This window comes from Artemia sp. Qi Xiang Cuo, chromosome 20 (genome assembly GCF_049724085.1).
Source record: "Artemia sp. Qi Xiang Cuo chromosome 20, ASM4972408v1, whole genome shotgun sequence".
Classification (NCBI taxonomy): domain Eukaryota; kingdom Metazoa; phylum Arthropoda; class Branchiopoda; order Anostraca; family Artemiidae; genus Artemia; species Artemia sp. Qi Xiang Cuo.
The window spans coordinates 44,331,093-44,352,245 of NC_142813.1; the positions used below are offsets into that span (position 1 = coordinate 44,331,093).

The 21,153-nt window shown below is 36.1% G+C and overlaps 1 protein-coding gene across 1 annotated transcript in view; it reads right to left on the reverse strand.

Moving 5' to 3' along the window:
• Window positions 1–1,397, reverse strand: part of eIF3d1 (eukaryotic translation initiation factor 3 subunit d1) — a 63,481-nt gene extending 62,084 nt beyond the window's left edge. Inside the window, exon 1 of the mRNA XM_089106506.1 lies at window positions 1,363–1,397. Coding sequence (XP_088962632.1) covers window positions 1,363–1,378 — 16 coding nt within the window. The 5' untranslated portion in view covers window positions 1,379–1,397. The remainder of the gene's footprint in view (window positions 1–1,362) is intronic.
• Window positions 1,398–21,153: the final 19,756 nt, after the last annotated feature.

Consider the following 21,153-nt stretch of genomic DNA (forward strand, 5'->3'; position numbering starts at 1 on the left):
GTTAAGAAAACAATTCTTACTTTATCATATGTATAATGATCCTAGTTCTTATATTATCCAAGGGGAGAACCTTTATCATCAAGTCTTTCCTCTAAAAATCCTCAAAAGTGAAAGTTTCCAAATATCACCACATTTCTAATTCAATGCTTAAGTCTTTTTAAATTGCCGCTTTAAATTGCTGCCAAATAAGCTGTTTTATATACAGAATTTAGCACATGTTTAACTAATGTGTCAAAAAACGTGTTTAAATGAAAAGTAATGTTATATTGATATTATAGAAATTGTGAATTCTGCTATAAATCAGGCCATTAACTTAAAATTTAAGTGTTTTATGTGACAATAAAATTATGTCTTTTAGACTAAACTATCAAGGTGAAGGTGCTGTACAGCAATTATTTATAAATCAACCTAACCTAACCTAACCACTGCTATTAATATTTTGTATTTACGCCACTGCTATTTGCCCTTTGCCACTGCTATTTGCCTTTCGCCACTGCTATTAATATTTTGTATTTACGCCACTGCTATTTGCCCTTCACCACTGCTATTTGCCCTTCGCCACTTCTATTTAAAAAAAAAATAAAATAAAAAGACCAGCATGAATGCTATCTATAAAAGAACTTATTAGGCAGCAATTTAAAGCGGCAATTTAAAAAGACTTAAGCATTGAATTGAAAACGTGGTGATATTTGGAAACTTTTTCTCTTTTAAAGATTTTTAGAGGAAAGACTTGATGATAAAGGTTCTCCCCTTGGATAATATAAGAACTAGGATCATTATACATATTTTAAAGTAAGAATTGTTTTCTTAACATGTCTCCTGATGAGGGGGCCAAGGCTAAATAAATACTGTTTTCTGACAAAAGATGTAAGATCTTAGCACATTGATGAGTGAAAAAACACCCCTAGGCCTATTGCTGTAACTGTTGAAGTTTTTAAATAAAGGGTAGATGCTGAGTGGTCCTCCAGAGAGTGTAAACTCAATGGGGATGCTACTGAGGATGCAACAGCACCTGGTCACCAGTGAACCTGCATCAAACTAGTCATAATTTCAGGGCTCTACAAGGAGAAATCCTTAGATTGCTCCTAGCTATAATTTAAGGTAATTTTTTACTAACCGTTTCCCTTCTCTCCAGCTAGTTTTCAAGGCAAATACTACAGCAAGTATCAATGAATCCATCAATTATTTGGAACATATTACTACTCTACTGTTTTGTTTAGGTCATAGGCTAGGCCTATGCAACCAACAGGCAACTAAAATTAAGAATGCGTATCAAAGAATGAACTGTTCCTCTCAGAGTACTTTTCAAAGCAAAATCAAAAGAGTTAAGCTTGCCTGGCATTCCTTTTTTACTAAATTTACCTGTCTTTTGCAGCATTATCTAGAGGAATTTCAACAGTTGCTGCTGAGTAATATTTTAATTCAAAATGATTGAATGCCATCTATAGGGCCGTTTTTTGGCACTAAGATCTTACATCTTTCTGCAACGATTATCGTTTTTTAACTCATCTTTGTTCTAAGATCTTACAGCTCACTGATGTTAGCAAAAAGTGTGAAGACCGCCACTGTTTTGCCATATGACATAATGGTGCAAAAAAGGGACATATTTTAGCCAACCCCCTCCACAGACGCATTCTTTTCCGTAGATGCATCCAACAGAAATTTTGATAAAAATGGTTCAAAAAACATATAACCCTGCCCTCAACGTTTACACACCCCATAAGATCCCATGGACAAAGGTTGAAAGTTATGCCCCAGGGGCATATAAGGTTTTATGGAATGGGTAGTCGTATAAACTTCCGATGGGGCTCATTTGATTGAAGTTTAGTGCCCTTTTTAAGAGTCAAAAGTGATTTTAGGGCATCTCCCCCCCCCCCGCGCCTATCAGTTCCGAAAAACAGCATCCAATCAGACTTTGTAGACATCTATTTTGTTCAGCATTGTTCAAAGGTCCAGTAATTCTGCATTTTGGGATGTTACCACCCTGATTGAAAGGCAACCCATCTTACCTAGCGCTCTGCAACGTCACTTGACTCCTGAATTGTACCAAATGACATGCGCTAGAAATACTCTGATTGGCAAAAATCTGCTAAAAGAAGTGAAAATGCCTTATGCCGACCATACCTGTTAAGCGGAACTGTCGTGGGAAGATAAGCCTTAAGCTCCGACAATTAGTTTTTTACCATTTTAAAAGAGGTTTACAAGTCGTACAAAAACTAGTTTCTGAGATTTCAACATGGACATATTATGGACATATTGTAGATAAAATATGGACACAATTTGGATAAAAAGGACATATTTTTGGATGCTCAAGGGACATATTCATTGACTAAAAAGTTGGCAACCCAGTTTATACATCGATACATCTTCCTCATTCGGCATTTCACGGAAAAAACACTGAATAAGCCAATGAGTCAAATTAGGTCGTGTTTTTTTTTTTTAAACATTTAAAAAAATTTACTCTTTCTGCTTCAATATTCCTGACAGGTCAAATTTCTACTGGGTTCTCTTTAAAGCTCAAAAGACCAATCCAATAAATTTGAGGAGGCTTATTTTCCAGCAAAGTTCAAAACCAACGAATCAAAACGGTTTTCTCTTGGCCAACTCCACCTAATCGAAAATAAATAAATAGCTTTACAGAGCACCAAATTTTCAATTTTCTATAGGTACTTTTAAAGGCTATTAGAACTAGTCAAATACATTTGAAGAGGCTCTTTTCTAGAAAAGGTCAGATCCGGCGAATAAGAAGAGGTTTTACCTTGGCCAACGTGCCCCAAAAAGCCATGATGAATGCGTGGCCTTATAAATTTATTTCACGCAAAATAATCAGCCAATGAAATTTTATTCAGGAGTTTCTCAGGATTTATTTTAAACTACTACTAATAAGTTTAGCAGCCTCAGCAGTATTAATTTGCTTAAAACAAACACAGCTACAAGTAGTCATTGACAACCCCAATCAACTGCAATTTTCTGCAAATCCTTCCTCATGAATCCTTCCTCATTTTGTTCAGGGTAGTTGATTTCCAGATAGAAAACATGTTTTTAAGGAGGACACTCCCCCACAAGCCTCAGGGCTAGGATTATAAGTGATGCCCTGGGGCCATATAAAGTTTCTATTGAAATCTTTGTCGTAGAAACTTGAAAAAGGGCTCATTCGATTTCAAATTCTAAAGATTAGTACCCTTTTTAATATTCGAAAGTGATTTGAGGGCAACTAACCCCCCTCTGACGCCCACCTTTCCCCCAAACACATCAAATCAAAATTTTTAGATAGCCACTTTATTCAACGTATTGGAAAGTTTTTGAAATTAGGTCTGTAAGGATGACAACCCCTCCCCCACAGCCCTCAGGGCAAGGGTTGTAAGTTATGCCCTGAGGGCATATAAAGTTTTTATTGAAAGCGTTGTCGTAGAAAATCCAAAAGGACTGATTCAACTGGAAATTGAAAGGGCTAGTGCCTTTTAATAGTATAAAGTGATTGGATAGCGACTAACGCCTCTCTCACAACCACCATTTTCCCAAACACATCGAAATAAATTTTGACATATCCATTTTGTTCAACGTAGTTGAAAGTTCTGGAAATTTTGTCTTTTAGGATGATAACCCTCTCAGAGCCCTCAGTGCAAGGGTTGTAAGTTATGCCCTGGGGGCATATAAATTTTTTTGAAAGCGTTGTCGTAGAAACTTCAAAAGGGCTCATTCAATTGGAAATTGAAAGGGCTAGTGCCTTTTTTATAGTTGAAAGTGATTGGATAGCGACTCACGCCCCTCTCACGCCCACCATTTTCCCAAACACATCCAATCAAAATTTTGAGATATCCATTTTGTTCAGCGTAGTTGAAAGCTCTGGAAATTAGGTATTTCAGGATGATTAATTAAAAAAACTTTTTCAACAAAATAAGTTTTTCAAAGAAAAGTAAAGAACTTCATTAAAAAAAAAATGGGCAAAAACTAAAATAAAATAATCTACCAAGCGTGAAACTACCACAAATCAGCATCAATAAATAAATGAAACCCAAAACGAGCAGAAATTACAATAAATAACCGAGTGAAACAAAAAAAGAGTAGAGCTTAACAGAATTTGGGCTTAAAGCCCCTATGCCTTCCCAAGGCCAGTACATGATTTGCACTTTACTGAAAAAATATAAATGTTTTTACTTTTATAACTTTAATAAATCAAATAATATTAAGAATTTGATTACTAAATATCAGTAAATGTATATTAAACTGACAATGCAGATTTATTTGTATATAAATCGAAGAAAGGATTTTTCAGCCCTTTCACCCCCTTTAAGCAGCTCCAGAAGGTTTTCCCGGTGGGAAATTTTAGCGGATTTTGGATATGTTGTTCTGGAATCGCCAACCAGGGTGGAAGGGGGTGAAAAAATAGGTTTTTTAATTTTTGACATTTGGGAAGCTTTGTATATACTAAAATGTTCAGAAAAAATCGCAGAACAAATTATCCAAAATCCGCTAAAACTGCACACCGGAAAAACCTTTTGGAGCTGCTTAAAGGGGATGAAAGGGGTGAAAAATCTTTTTTCGATTTTTGTTATTTCGGTACGTTCAGAGACTCGATTCTGGTATAAATCAACTCGCTGAAACCGAAAATGATGTTGCTTTTATTGTGACGCGTCTGTAACTTATATTAAACTATAAATAAGATTTTAATAACTCCATCGCAAAAATAAAGGAAATAGCTTTTCTTCCGAAGTGTTAGAAAGATCAGATCAATGGAAGCTTGAAATACTTCAAACCCAGCAACACAGGAAAATATCGAACGGCAATTTAAAGTAGCAGAGAAGTACCCCACTCTTTGTTGCTTCGCGAATCGTTGGAAACCTGGTTATCCGATGAGAATCAACCGTGTGAAGACCAGACTGCAGAAAAAGGGAAACTATGGGCATAGACGCATATAAACTTGAAAAATCATTCTTATTATCGGCTTCTTTCACAGTTGGAAAACAAAAACATTAACACGTCCATATATAAATGACAGTTTTGATAATCATTATTTTTAGATCACGAAATATTGAGAATCATCATTTCAATAATGAGCACTACAAAAGAGCACAGCCACCGTTATTGCAAAAAAATAAAATTCTTCTTCTTCTAGAGATATTGATTCAGAGTTATTAAAGCTTGTTCCCATGCACTCTCCGCAAGCAAGTGTGCAGGGCATGCCATTCTTACGGCAAGTGCTTCTGGTCGTATCGCAACCTGATTTGCATTTGCAGTGGATAATTTGAAGAAGACTTTGGGGAGCTGGTTTCTTCTCCGTCATTACTGGGATGTAATTATCAGCAGAGAGTCGCCATCCCCGGCTTTCCGGTTTCATCGCAGCTGCCTCGCTTATCCATTCCATTACCTGCAAATATACGCGAAAAGAATGGAACTTCGCAGCTGAGGGTGTGGGAGGCATCCGATCAAGGTAGACAAATGCGGAAGAGGAAGCGAGCATGGCCAAGAACAGACGATGTCTCAAGGACACGAGAGTTTCTCCAGGCTTTCCTTTATAAATTCTCAAAAGAGCTTGTTCACCAGCTACAATGAGCTCATCTTTCGTAGCCTTCGAGTCCATAAAGATGTTAGCGGCCTCACGGAAAGTCCGATCGTACCAGTACAATGACAGTCCGACAGATTTACCAATTCCTTGTAATCTCGAAGTGGTGTCGCAGCCTAGGAACGCGTGCAGAAATAGAATTTCACCGCACATGTCCCTTAGTTTTTCTTTGATGGAGCAAAATTCCATAGCTTATGTTCGTTTGAAGCTTTCGCCTCGGATCTGAAACACAGGCCTTTATGGGTGGCAGTGACATGATAGAGGAGAAGGATAAGGAGGTCAGTGTCATTGCCGATGAGACACGTCAACTGAGTTCTTGCATTATGAGTGGCTGTGGATGCAATCAGGACATCCACGTCAGCAGAGGCATGTTGTACCGAACAACCTGCTGAGGACAATTTTTCTCCTATCGCTAGAATTATCCGCTGCTTGTTTGTGCAGTTTTGCAAGAACTCTTCATTCTTTCTTGTTAACTTTTTTTTACCAGTGAATTCTACCACTGGGCACTGTTTACACCTGGAAAGTTTGAAGTAAAGCCATACCTTTCGTCGAAGGACCATTGTCATATCCATCAAAAACTACCGAAGCTTTCCCAAATCTAGTGGTGACTTACTTGACATAACTTTCGCAAATGAAGTCAAATGTAGAGTTGGGCTGCCAAGTCAATTTCTGGAGCAGCCAGCCTCCGTCAACGACAAAGTGGCACGAGTCTAAGCACTCATCCGAATGGTCCCCTGACGCCTTTCGAATTGCGTTTGACAGAGATGGTTTGTCAGCTGGACGCAGAATTTCATAGTATCCAAAATGGGATAGAGAATACGTATAGAGCTCATACGAAAAAATGTCTTCAAGATCGAATTCTTCCCGGTTCGCCACCGTAGCTAAGAACTGGAACAGAAGCCCTTAATCTACAAGAACCGGTTCACCATCGATGTTAACAGCTGATTTGGATGCCATTGTAACAGCCTTGTCTTTCTTCCGGAACGAAAATGAATCAGCTGCCTTCCCAGTCATTTCGTCTAGAATTCGGGCTCCAATTTCTTTCGCGGTGTCCGCATCTACATTAGCTGATTCAGTTACACTGGTAACGATTTGGAGGAACACTTCGTGTTCTCTGAATGGAATCAGGGTTCACAAAAAGTCTAGGACCGCCTCCGTGTCATCAGTATCACTCTTCATCCGCCACTGGAGCGTTTCGACGTGTCGATCACTTGTTGAGTAACTCAGGCTAGTCAGACCTTGCATTGAGGCATTTACTTCAGCAGAGATTGGCTTAAAAAAAGCCCATGTTAGACGCTGAGTTTGTTTGATCCCCCGTCCACGAGTTAGTCCACCTGTTGTCTTCAAACTGCGCAATAGAGCTTGCTCAATGACTAGATCTGGTGACATTCGGTCTCGAAGATCAAATTCTTCCCGGTTCGCCACCGTAGCTAGGCACTGGAACAGAAGCCCTTGATCTACATGAACCGGTTCATCATTGATGTTAACAGCTGATTTGGATGCCATTGTAACAGCCTTGTCTTTCTTCCGGAACGAAAATGAATCAACTGCCTTCCCAGTTATTTCGTCTCGAATTCGGACTCCAACTTCTTTCGCCGTGTCCGCATCTACATTAGCGGATTCAGTTACACCGGTAACGATGTTGAGGAGCCCTCCGTGTTCTCTGAACGGAGTCTAGGTTTATAAAAAGTCTAAGACCGCCACCGTGTTATCAGTATCACTCTTCATCTGCCACTGGAGCGTTTCCAAGTGTTAATCGCTTGTTGAGTAACTCAAGCTAGTCAGACATTGCATTGATGCATTTAATTCAGCAAAGATTGGCATCGAAAAAGTCCATATGAGACTCTGTGTTTGTGTTATCCCCCCTCCATAAGCTAGTCCACCTGTTGTCTTCAAACTGCACATTAGAGCTTGGTCAATGACTAGATTCGGTGACAATCCAGCCCAGTACCGATTGCTTCTTCTGATAACAAACTGACCGATTTTGAAACTTGAGTAGAGCTCTGTATTTTTTTCTTTCAGGTCAACCATAGTCTGGAGATGAAGACCAGTAGACTTTGCGTACAGGTTGTGCCCTGCTGCCACATAGTAGAGAAGCATCTGTTTAAGGCTATCCAAATACAGATCCCAGTTCCCGCACCTCTCTGCTCTAGTAAAATTGCGCAATACTTTCACCATGTCCATGTACTGAAACCACGAGCATGCTGTTCGATTGTCCCTTAGCTCCTCCTTCTTCCTTCTTAGTTTGTTAGCAGCACTAGTTACGACTGCGCACGAGTTAACAGCTTCTATAGAGATCTCGCCAGCATTAAGACCTTCGAAGATCACAAGGGCTTCATCTATATTCTCGTGGGTCTCAAATTCCCTATCATCATTGTGTTCCGTCGAGTCGTACTTGTCGTCAAGTATCAAAATGGCAAGAGCTCTATCAATGATATTAAGCGCGCGAACTGCTCGAGATAGTGGTTTATCGATCATGATATGCTTTACTGTATTCTTGGCGTAAATTCGCTCAAGCAGTTCTTCTAATCGAGTGTCTTCCATAGTGTGTCCGATTGAACCCAAAAAGCTCATTCGAGCGTGATATCCTCCAAGTAAGATAGTTTGGTCTTTCAAAGAGCTTCCAGTCGGCTCAGAGTCCGCAATTGTCATTGCCTTCCAGTAAAGGGGGTGATCAAAGAGGCATTAAAAGAGCTGATCGGTTTCAGCGAGTTGATTCATACCAGAATCGAGTCTCCGAAATAACAAAAACGAAAAAAGGATTTTTCACCCCTTTCACCCCCTTTAAGCAGCTCCAGAAGGTTTGCCCGGCAGGCAATTTTAGCAGATTTTGGATATGTTGTTCTGCAATTTTTTTTGAACATTTTAGTGTAAACAAAGCTTCCCAAATGTCAAAAATTAATAAACCTTTTTTTCGCCCCCATCCACCCCCTTTAAGCAGCCCTAGAGAGTGTTCCCGGCGGGTGATTTTAGCGGAATTAGGATACGTTGTTCAGCAAATTTTTCTGAACATTTTAGTTTAAAAAAAGCTTCCTAAATGTCGAAAATGTAAATACCTAATTTTTCGCCCCCTTATACCCTCTTTAAGCAGCCCCAGAAGGTTGTCCCGCAGAGAAATTTTAGCGGATTTTGGATATGTTGTTTAGCGATTTTTTTTTAACATTTTGGTGCAAAAAAACCTTTTGTTGCAATTTTGTCCCGGTCAAACCGTAGGCTACTTTTACTGGCCTATATATCCACATCGATCTTTACTATAAAAATGTCAAGCCTTCCAATTACTTTCGACTATTAAAAAGGGCACTAGGCCTTTCAAATTCCAATCGAATGAGTCTTTTTCGAGTTTCTATGACAACACTTCCTATAAACATCTTATATGGACCCAGGGCATAAATTCCAACTCTTACCCTAAGGGCTGTGAGGGTGGTTGTCATCCTCTAAGACTAATTTCAAGAACTTTTAACTACGTTACACAAAATGGCTATCTCAAAATTTTGATTGGATGTGTCTGGGAAAATGGTGGGCATGAGAGGGGCGTTAGTCTTTCTGCAATAACTTTCAACTATTAAAAAAGGCTTCTAGCCCTTTCAATTTCCAATCAAATGAACCCTTTTGAAGTTTCTACGACTACGCTTTCAATAATAGTCTTATATGCCCCCAGGGTATAACTTACCACCCTCGCCCTGAGGGCTGGTTGGGGGGGGGGGTTGTCATCCTCACATACCTAATTTTTAGAACTTTCTACTACGTTGAAAAAAATGGCTATCTGAAAATTTTGATTGGATGTGTTTGGGGGAATGGTGGGCGTGAGAGATTGGTTAGTTACCGTCCAATCACTTTCAACTATTAAAAAGGGCACTATCTCTCTCAATTTCCCATTGAATGAGCCCCTTTTGAAGTTTTTATGACCACTCTATCATTATAAACCTTATATGCCCCCTGGGCATAATTTACAATCTTTGCTCTGGGGACTCTCGGGGGTTTGTCATCCTTAAATACATAATTTCCAGAACTTTCAACTATGTTCAACAAAATGGCTATCTCTAAGCTTTGATTGAATTTGTTTGGGGAGATAGTGGGGGTGAGAGGGGGGTTAATAACCCTCAAATCAATTTCGACTATTAAGACGGTTGATTTCAATTTCCAATCAGATGAGCCCCTTTTTGAAATTTCTATATCAACTTTCTATACAAGACTTATTTGCCCCATGGACCAACTTACAACCCTTGCACTGAAAGCGCTGATGGGGTTTTTATTTTAAAAGACCTAATTTCCAGAACTTTCTACTAAGTTTAACAAAATACATATCTCAAAATTTTGATTGGATGTTTTTGGGGAAATGGTGGGCTTGAGAGGGGGGGCTAATTACCCATTTCAATAAAAACCTTATATGCCCCCAGGGCATAACTTATAACCCTTGCCTTGAAGACTATGGGGAGAGTGTCCTGCTCAAAGGTATAATTTCCTGAACTTTAAACTTCGTGGAACAAAATAGCTATCAAAAAATCTTGATCGGATATGTTGGGGGAAATGGTGGGCGTGGAAGGGATGTTTGTTGCCTTCCAATCACTTTCGACTATTAAAAAGGGCACTAGCCATTTCAATTTCCAATCGAATGAGTCATTTTTGAAGTTTCTACGATGACGAGTAGAGTAAAAGCCTGATATGCCCCCACGGCATAACTTACAACCCTTGCCCTGAGGGCTGGGGGGGAAGTGTCCTCCTCAAAAACATAATTTCTATCTGGAAATCCAAAACACTGAATAAAATGGCTATCTAAAAATTTTGGTTGGATGTGTTTGGGGGAAAGGTTGGCGAGAGAGGGGGGCTAGTTGACCTCAAATCACTTTCGACTTTCGAAAAGGGCACTAGACCTTTGAATTTCCAATCAAATTTATTTTATTTTTTTTTGAATGAGCTCTTTTTCAAGTTTCTACGACAAATATTTCAATAAAAACTTACATGCCCCCAGGGCATAACTTATAACCCTTGCTCTGAAGACTGTGGTGGGAGTATCCTGCTCAAAGGTATAATTTCCTGAACTTTAACTGTGTGGAACAAAATAGTTATCTCAAAATTTTGATTGGAAGTGTTCGGGGAAATCGCTGGCGTGGAAGGGGTGTTAGCTGCCTTCTAATTACTTTCGGGTATTAAAAAGGGAACAAGCCATTTCAATTTATAATCAAGTGAGCCCTTTTCGAATTTTCTACGACAACGCGTTCAATAAAAACTTTATATGCCCCCAGGGGCGTGGGGAGGGGGCTAGTTGCCCTCCAATCACTTTCGACTATTAAAAAGGGCACTAGCCCTTAGAATTTCCAATCGAATGAGCCTATTTTTTGAAGTTTCTACGACAATGCCTTCTATAGAAACCTTATATGCACCCAGGGCATAACTTAAAACCCTTGGCCTGAGGGTTGTAGGGGAGTGTCCTCCTCAAAAAAATATTTTGTACCTGGAAATCAACTACGCTGAACAAAATGGCTATCTAAAAATTTTGATTGGATGTGTTTGTGGGAATGATGGGCGTGGGGGGGGGGCTAGTTGCCCTACAATCGATTTCGACTATTAAAAAGGGTACTAGCGCTTTGCATTTCCAATCGAATGAGCCTGTTTTGAAGTTTCTACGACAACGCGTTCTATAAAAACCTTATATGCCCCCAGTGCATAACTTCAAACCCTTGCCCTGAGGGTTGTGGCGGAGTTTCCTCCTCAAAAACATATTTTCTATCTGGAAATCAATTACGCTGAACAAACTGGCTTTCTCAAAATTTTTATTAGATGTGTGGGGGAATGATGGGCATAGCAGGGGGGGGGCTAGTTGCCCTCCAATCACTTTCGACTATTAAAAAGGGCACTAGCCACTCCAATTTCCAATCGAATGAGCCCTTTTTGAAGTTTCTACGACAACTCCTTCGATACGAAGTGCCCGGATATAAAGAACCAAAAAACAACACATCCACACAAACAGCCCACATCGTTCTTTACTTAGGCAGCGCAAGCGCGCCGCCTATGATAACCCCCTCAGAGCCCCCAGTGCAAGGGTGTAAGTTATGCACTTGGAGCATAAAAGGTTTATATAGAAAGTTGTTGTATATGATTTATAGAATAGATTTTAGTATTCCTCAAATCCATTTTTATATGTTTAAAAACTAAATGTTGCCTTAAGATTAAATCAAAATGCACTCTGATAATGCTAATTCCCAATAAGGCATCTCAATAGTATCTTAAGAACGACTGAGGGTATCATGTTCAAGCTTTCGGGGCTATTTCTGCTCTTAAAATTTAACCAAATAAAAATAGCGTAAGTGTATACAAGCTATCAAAGAAAGTAAACAGATTTCTATCAAACAGAAACTATCAAAGAAAGTAGGCCATCTTTGCAGAAAGATGTGAGATCTTAGTTGTAAGATCTTAGTGCAAAAGAACGGCCCTATTGTCAGGCTGATAAAAATATGCAAAGAAGCGCACGATTCGACTAAGTGGATATCTTCCACCCAAGGTGGAAAATAAAATGTTAGATATTCCTTTTCAGCTCATCCTTTGCTCCCAAACATTAACAAAATTGGTTTAGGCTTCCTTTCTATTGGAATTTTATTCCATTAAAATTTATTCCTAATTCCAGATTACAAAATTTTAACCGTGAAAAATTAAACAAAATAGTGTGTGATTTTCAAAGAATTACCAAAAAGCTTGTAAACCCCATAATTTGGTTGAAACACCCTTATGAAAAAAGGTTTAGACTTTTTTTTATTTCTAAGATAATATTGTACAGATGAAAGATTTCTCATAACATCTAGTGGTATTAGTAACACCTTGTCATGCCGACAATCCCTTGGTAGCCCTGCATAAATATAACAAAAAATACTGAGCCCACTTAAAAAAAAGTCTCCAATTTTCGTTAAAATTTAATTTTGATCGGAATTGTTCGGAGTAATAAAGGACTTGGGAGGGGAGGGGGGGCAATCACCCTTTGATTACCTTCGACTATTAATAAGGACACTAGCCCTCTCAATTTCCAATGGAATGAGCCCTTTTTGAAGTTTCTACGACAATACTTTATAAAAACTATATGTGCCCCCAGGGCATAACTTACAACCCTTTCCCTGAGGGCTATGGGTGAGGGGGGTTGTCATCCTCAAAGACATAGTTTTCGGGCCTTTAAATTACGTTGAACAAAATGGCTGTATCAAAATTATGATTAATGTCTTTAGGGAAATGATGGGCGTGGGAGGGGTTTTAGTTACCCTCCAATCACTTTCGACTATTAAAAAGGGCACTAGTCCTCCCAATTTTAAATCGAATGAGCTCCTTTTGAAGTTTCTACGATAATGCTTTCTATAAAAACCTTTATGCTTCCAGGGCATAAATTACGACCCTTGCCATGAGGTGTAACCACATTTGTCATTGCTCTTCATTTTCAGTTTTGGCATACTATTGTCGTTTTCGCATCATTGAATTTCATGAAAGAAATTCAAAATGAACTTTGAAAAATCAAGAAAATGTAACTGTGACAAGGTAAACCACAACCAAACACTAGTGAAATATTCCAACTCTTGCATTTCAATGAAAGAAATTCAAAATGAACTTTGAAAAATCAAGAAAATGTAACTGTGACAAGGTAAACCACAGCCAAACACTACTGAAATATTCCAACTCTTGCATTTCAATGAAAGAAATTCAAAATAAACTTTGAAAAATCAGGAAAATGTGACTGTGACAAGGTAAAGCACAACCAAACACTACTGAAATATTCCATCTCTTGCATTTCAACTAAAGAAATTCAAAATGAACTTTGAAAAATCAAGAAAATGTAACTGTGACATGTTTTAATAAAATGTAAGTGTGACAAGTTAAACCACAACCAAACACTACTGAAATATACAAACTCGTTCATTACAAATCAATAAATTCAAAAATAAATTTGAAAAATCAAGAGAATTTAATTGTGACAATAGAATGTATCTGTAACAAGGTAAACCACAACAAAACACTACTGAAATACTAAAACTCATGAATTTCAACGACTGACATTCAAAATGAAAATTGACACATCAAGAAAATGTAACTGTGACAAGGTAAACCACACCCAAACACTACTGAAATATTCCAACTCTTGCATTTCAATGAAACAAATTCAAAATGAACATTGAAAAATTAAGAAAATGTAACAGTGACAATGTATACCATAACCATACACTACTGAAATATTCCAACTCTTGAATTTCAACGAAAGAAATTCATAATGAACTTTGAAAAATCAAGAAAATGTAACTTTGACAAGTTAAACAACACCCAAGCATTACTGAAATATTCCAACTCTTGCATTTCAATGAAAGAAATTCAAAATGAACTTTGAAAAATCAAGAAAAAGTAACTGTGACAAGTGAAAACATAACCAAACGCTACTGAAATATTCAAACTCTTGCATTTCAGTGAAAGAAATTCAAAAAGAACTTTGAAAAATCAGGAAAATGTAACTGTGACAATGTAAACCACAACCAAACACTACTGTAATATTCCAACTCTTGCATTTCAACGAAAGAAATTCAAAATGAACGTTGAAAAATCAAAAAAATGTAACTGTGACATGGTAAACCACAACCAAACACTACTGAAATCTTCCAAGTCTTGCATTTCAACGATAGAAATTCAAAATGAATTTTGAAAAATCAAGAAAATGTAAATGTGACACGGTAAACCACACGAAAACACTTCTTAAATATTCCAACTCTTTCATTTCAAATAATAAATTAAATAAGAACTTTGAAAAATCAAGAAAATGTAACTTGGACAAGGTAAACCACAACCAAACACTACTGAAATATTCCAACTCTTGCATTTCAACAATAGAAATTCAAAATGAACTTTGAAAAATAAAGAAAATGTAACTGTGACAAGTTAAATCACAACCGAACTCTACTGAAATATTCCAACTCTTGCATTACAACAAAATAAATTCAAAATGAACTTTGAAAAATCATGAAAATGTAACTGTGACAAGGTAAACCACGACCAAACACTACTGAAATATTCCAACTCTTGAATTTCAACGATAGAAATTCAAAATAAACTTTGAAAAATCATGAAAATGTAACAGTGACAAGGTAAACCACAACCAAACACAACTTAAATATTCCAAATCTTGCATTTCAAAGAAAGAAATTCAAAATGAACTTTGAAAAATCAAGAAAATGTAACTTTGACAAGGTAAACCACAACCAAACACTACTGTAATATTCCAACTCTTACATTTCAATGAAAGAAATTCAATATGAACTTTGAAAAATCTAGAGAATGTAACTGTGACAAGGTAAACCACAACCAAACACTACTGAAATATTCCAACTCTTGCATTTCAACGAAAGAAATTCAAAATGAGCTTTGAAAAATCAAGAAAATTTAACTGTGACAATGTAAACCACAACCAAACACTACTGAAATATTCCAACTCTTGCATTTCAACGAAAGAAATTCAAAATGAACATTGAAAAATCATGAAAATGTAACTGTGACAAGGTATATCATAACCATACACTATTGAAATATTCCAACTCTTGCATTTCAACGAAAGAAATTCAAAATGAACTTTTAAAAATCAAGAAAATGTAATTGCGACAAGGTAAACCACAACCAAACACTACTGAAATATTCCAACTCTTGCTTTTCAATGAAAGAAATTCAGAATGAACTTTGAAAAATCAAGAAAATGTAACTATGACAAGGTCAACCACAACCAAACACTACTGAAAAAGACCAACTCTTGCATTTCAACGAATGAAATCAAAAGCACATTGAACAATCAAGAAAATTTACCTGTGAAAATGTAAATCACGACAAAACACTGCTGAAATATTCCAACTCCTGCATTTCAAAGAAATAAATCCAAATGTACTTTTAAAATTAATGTAAAATTTAATTTTACACTGTAAACCAAAACCAAACACTACTGAAATATTACAACTCTTGCTTTTCAAAGAAAAAAATTCAAAATAAACTTTGAAAAATCACGAAAATGTAACTGTGACAAGGTAAACCACGACCAAACACTACTGAAATATTCCAACTCTTGCATTTCAAAGAAAGAAATACAAAATTAACTTATAATAAACAATAATATTTAAGTGTTAAAAGGTAAACAACAACAAAACACTTCTGAAATAATCCAACTCTTTAATTTCAAAGAAATAAATAAAAAATAAACTTTGAAAAATCTAGAAAATGTAACTGTGAGAAGGTAAACCACAACCAGACGCTGCTGAAATATACCAACTATTAAATTTCAATAAAAGAAATTCAAATGACCATTGAAAATTCAAGAAAATGTAACTGTGACAAGCTAAAACATGAGCAAAAACTACTTACATAGTCCAATACATAAAATTCAACGACTACAAATCATAATTAACTATGAAAAAACAAGAAAATGTAACTGTGACAAGGTAAACCACAACCAAACACTAGTGAAATATTCCAACTCTTGCATTTCAATGAAAGAAATTCAAAATGAAATTTTAAAAATATTGAAAATTTAAATGTGAAATTTTAAAAAACTACAAGAAAATAAATTAAAAAAAAAACAATTGAATATAGAAGATAGAAAAAAGAATTGACATAGTAAATATACTTTACTTGAAAAAGAGAACATGAAAACAATAAACAAACACTACTGAAATATTCCAACTCTTGAATTTCAATGAAATAAATTAAAAATGAACTTTGAAAAATCACGAAAATGTATCTGTGACAAGGTAAACCAAAACCAAACACTACTGAAATATTCCTACTCTTGCATTTCAAGGATATAAATTATAAATTAACTTTTAAAAATTAATACTATGTAACTGTGACAATGTAAAACACAACCAAACACTTTTGAAATATTCCAACTATTGCATTTCAACGAAAGAAATTCAATCTGAACTTTGAAAAATCTTGAAAATGTAACTGTGGCAAGGCATACCACAACCAAACACTACTTAAATATTCCAACTCTTGCATTTCAACGAATGAAATTCAAACTGAAATTTGAAAAATCTATAAAATGTAACTCTGACAAGGTAAACCACAACCAAACACTACTGAAATATTCCATCTCTTGCATCTCAACGAAAGAAATTAAAAATGTACTTTTAAAAATCAACAGAATTTAAATCTGATAAGGTAAAACAACACCCAAACAATACTGAAATATTCCAACTCTTCCATTTTAAAGTAAGAAATTCAAAATGAACATTGAAAAATCAAGAAAATGTAACTTTGACAAGGTATACCATAACCAAACACTACTGAAATATTCCGAATCTTGCATCTCACGAAAGAAATTCAAATGAAATTTGAAAAAACATGAAAATGAAACTTTCACAAGTAAAACAACAACAAAAAACTACTGAAATATTCAAACTCTTGCATTTCAATGAAAGAAATTCAAAATGAACTTAGAAAAATCGAGAAAATTTATCTGTGACAAGGTAAACCACAACCAAACACTACTGAAATATTCCAACTCTTGCATTTCAATGAAAGAAATTCAAAATAAACTTTGAAAAATTAGGAAAGTGTAACTGTGACAAGGTAAACAACAACCAAACACTACTGTAATATTCCAACTCTTGCATTTCAACGAAAGAAATTCAAAATGAACTTTGAAAAATCAAGAAAATGTAACTGTGACAAGGTTTAAGAAAAAGTAACTGTGACAAGGTAAACCACAACCAAACACTACTTAAATATTCCAACTCTTGAATTTCAAAGAAATAAATTCAAAATGAACTTTGAAAAATCAAGAAAATGTAACTGTGACATGGTTTAAGAAAATGTAACTGTGACAAGGTAAACCACAACCAAACACTACTGAAATATTCCAACTCTTGCATTTCAACGAAAGAAATTCAAAATGAACTTTGAAAAATCATGAAAATGTAACTGTGACAAGGTAAACCACACCCAACCGCTACTGAAATCTTCCAACTCTTGCATTTCAATGAAACAAATTCAAAATGAACATTGAAAAATTAAGAAAATGTAACTTTGACAATGTATACCATAACCATACACTACTGAAATATTCCAACTCTTGCATTTCAACGAAAGAAATTCATAATGAACTTTGAAAAATCAAGAAAATGTAACTGTGACAAGGTAAACCACAAACATAGACTACTGAAATATACCAACTCTTGCATTTCAATGAAAGAAATCCAAAATGAACTTTGAAAAATCAAGAAAATGTAACTGTGACAAGTTAAACCACAACCAAACACTACTAAAATATTCCAACTCTTGCATTTCAGAGAAAGAAATTCAAAATAAACTTTGAAAAATCATGAAAATGTAACTGTGACAAGGTAAACCACAACCAAACACTACTGAAATATTCCAACTCTTGCATTTCAACGAAAGAAATTCAATATAAACTTTGAAAAATCAAGAATATGTAACTGTGACATGGTAAACCACAACCAAACACTACTGAAATATTCCAACTCTTGCATCTCAACGATAGAAATTCAAAATGAATTTTGAAAAATCAAGAAAATGTAACTGTGACAAGGTAAACCACAACCAAACACTACTGAAATATTCCAACTCTTGCATTTCAACGAAAAAAATTCAAAATGAACTTTGAAAAATCATGAAAATGTAACTGTGACAAGGTAAACCACAACCAAACACTACTGAAATATTCCAACTCTTGCATTTCAACGAAAGAAATTCAAAATGAAGTTTGAAAAATCAATAAAATTTAACTTTTACTTTTTAAAAGAAAAAAAAACTCTAATTAAATTTTAAATATGTTTATTATAAAATATAGAATTTAAAAATGAAGTTTAAAAATCTAGAAAATGTAACTGTGAAATGGTAAACCATAACCAAACACTACTGAAATATTCCAACTCTTCCATTTCAACGAAATAAATTCAGAATAAACTTTGAAAAATAAAGAAAATGTAACTTTGACATTTTAAACAACATCAAAACGCTACTGAAATATTCCAACTCTTGCATTACAACGAAAGAAATTAAAAGTGAAATTTGAAAAATCATTAAAATGTCACTGTGTCAAGGTAAACCACAAACAAACACTACTGAAATATTCCAACTCTTGCATTTCAACGAAAGAAATTCAAATTCAACTTAGTAAAATCAAGAAAATGTAACTGTGACAAGGTAAACCATAAGCAAACACTACTGAAATATTCCAACTCTTGCATTTCAATGAAAGAAATTCAAAATGAGCTTTGAAAATCAATAAAATGTAACTTTGACAATGAAAACCACAACCTAACACTAGGGAAATAGTCCAACTCTTGCATTTCAACGAAAGAAATTCAAATGAACTTTGAAAAATTAATAGAATGTAACAGTGACACGGTAGTCCATAACCAAACACTACTGAAATATTTCAACTCTTACATTTCAACGAAAGAAATTCAGAATTAATTTTGAAAATTCAATAGAATGCAACTGTGACAAGGTAAACCATAACCAAACACTACTGAAATATTACAACTCGTGCATTTCAATGAAAGAAATTCAAAATGAAATTTGAAAAATCAGGCCTTTGGAGTGTCGGGGGGCCTTTTTTGGGGGGGAGGGGCCGGGGAGAAGGGTCGTTCTGTGTCTCAATGCACAAACAAATACTAAAAAATGGGGAAGGGGAGGGGAGGAGGGGAGGGGGAGGAGGGGGAGTGGATGAGTAGGAGGGGGAGGGGGATGGGGAGGGGATGTGAAGGAGGGGGAGGGAGATGAAGGGAGAGGGAGGGGGGCCCTTTGGGGACCAAAGGGGGGTGGGGGTGGAGGGGCTCTTTGGGGCCCGGTGGGTCTGGGGGACCCTTGAGGGCCGGGTGGCCCTTTGGGAGCCCAGTGGACCTTTGAGGACCGGTGGCTTCCTTCGGGGTTGTGGTGGGGGGATTAGAACCCTTTGGGGTTGGGGTAGGGGGATCGGGACCCTTTGGGAGCTTGGGGGACCTTTGGGGACCGTGGCTTCCTTTGGGGTTGGGGTAGAGGGATTGGAACCTTTTGGATCGGGGTAGGGGGATAGGAACCCTTTGGGTCGTGGTAGAGGACCTCACAACACTGTTCAAATGGAACTTGTGTATTATAACGACCACAGAGTTTTACCCTCAAATTCTCTTCTAAAATCATCCTTTAAATCACCTTTTAAAATGTCTCTAACTGTTTCGCCGAAATAATTCCATAAGCTGTCTAAAACCGTTTCGCCCAAATAATCTCCTAAAAGTAATTTCTGTGTGTTCCTTTTGTTTTTTGGCATCTCTGTACTTTCACATTTCAAATTTCTAGGAAACCCTTTCCTACGTTAATCTCTTCATCTCATAAATTTTCCTAGCTAAACTATTAAGGTTTTGTTAGAATATCAATTTATCTCTCCGACTTAAAGCTCATTGAAGCCGTATTTCAAAATAGAATTTCTATCTCTTTAGACTCCCGAATAAGTCCAAGATAACAAGTGATGTCATTTATAATTCCTGACACTAAAGATCAATGAAGCCATATTTAAAAATAGAATATTAATTTTTCTCTCTGACATAAATAAAGTTGATACCAAAGAAATGAGATTAAAGAATCCTTAATGTTCCTTAAGTTAACCTACTTGACTCAATAAAGTCAACTACCCGTATGTTAATAAAGTTATCAGGTCAGGTTATCCTCAAGATAAAATAAACAATAATGTATATTAATTCACCCATCGGGAATCAATAATTTCCCCGCCGATTATGTAAATAAAGTTCACATGTTAGGTTAGCCAAACAATCTCATAACATTCGCGTCGAGCATGTACATTCTCACTGACAGTGAATCATAAAACAGACATAAATTGCTGTTGACATCCATAAATGTGACAAAATTCCTGTTTTTTCATTCTCACTGACAAAAACCATAAAAACAGACATAAATGTGAGAAAGTTCCTGTTATTCAAATTCTCACTGACAAAAACCATAAAAACAGACATGAATTGCTGTTGACAATCATGAAAAACATCAAATAAATTGACCAACACACATAACCATCCAAGAAAACATCCATCAATGTGACAAAATTCCTGGTTTTTCAAGTGAGAAAAATTCCTGTTTTTTTCATTCTCACTGAGAAAACCATAAACCACGTGGTCATGTCACGACTATAAGATAGCCTTCTACTCCTACCTGAGTCAGCCCAAGAATGTCACTCGTTTGGTAGTTTCAAAAGAATTTTAAGAAATGTTTTAATGTCTTGATTTTTCATGTTTAATTATTTTATTTTTTAATCTGTTATTATTATTAAGGAGGGGGGGTTGACCCTAGCCTGGTTTAGAAACATTTGTTGTGAGGGGTACTGAGTGCGTTTAATTTTTTTTTTTGTGGCTGGGTTTCAAATATATATTTTGGAATTTTGGTTTATTTTATTGAATTGTCCTACATCTTTTTTTTTTTGGGGGGGGGGTCTCTTAAAATCGCTTTTTTTATTTTCTTTGGTTTGTTTTGCAATTATGATGCCCCTAAATTATATATAGTAAATGTTATTAAAGGGATATCTGCCATTACAGCTTTTCTGCCGTTAGTTTTTGTTTTTTTTTGTCTCCTTTTCGTGT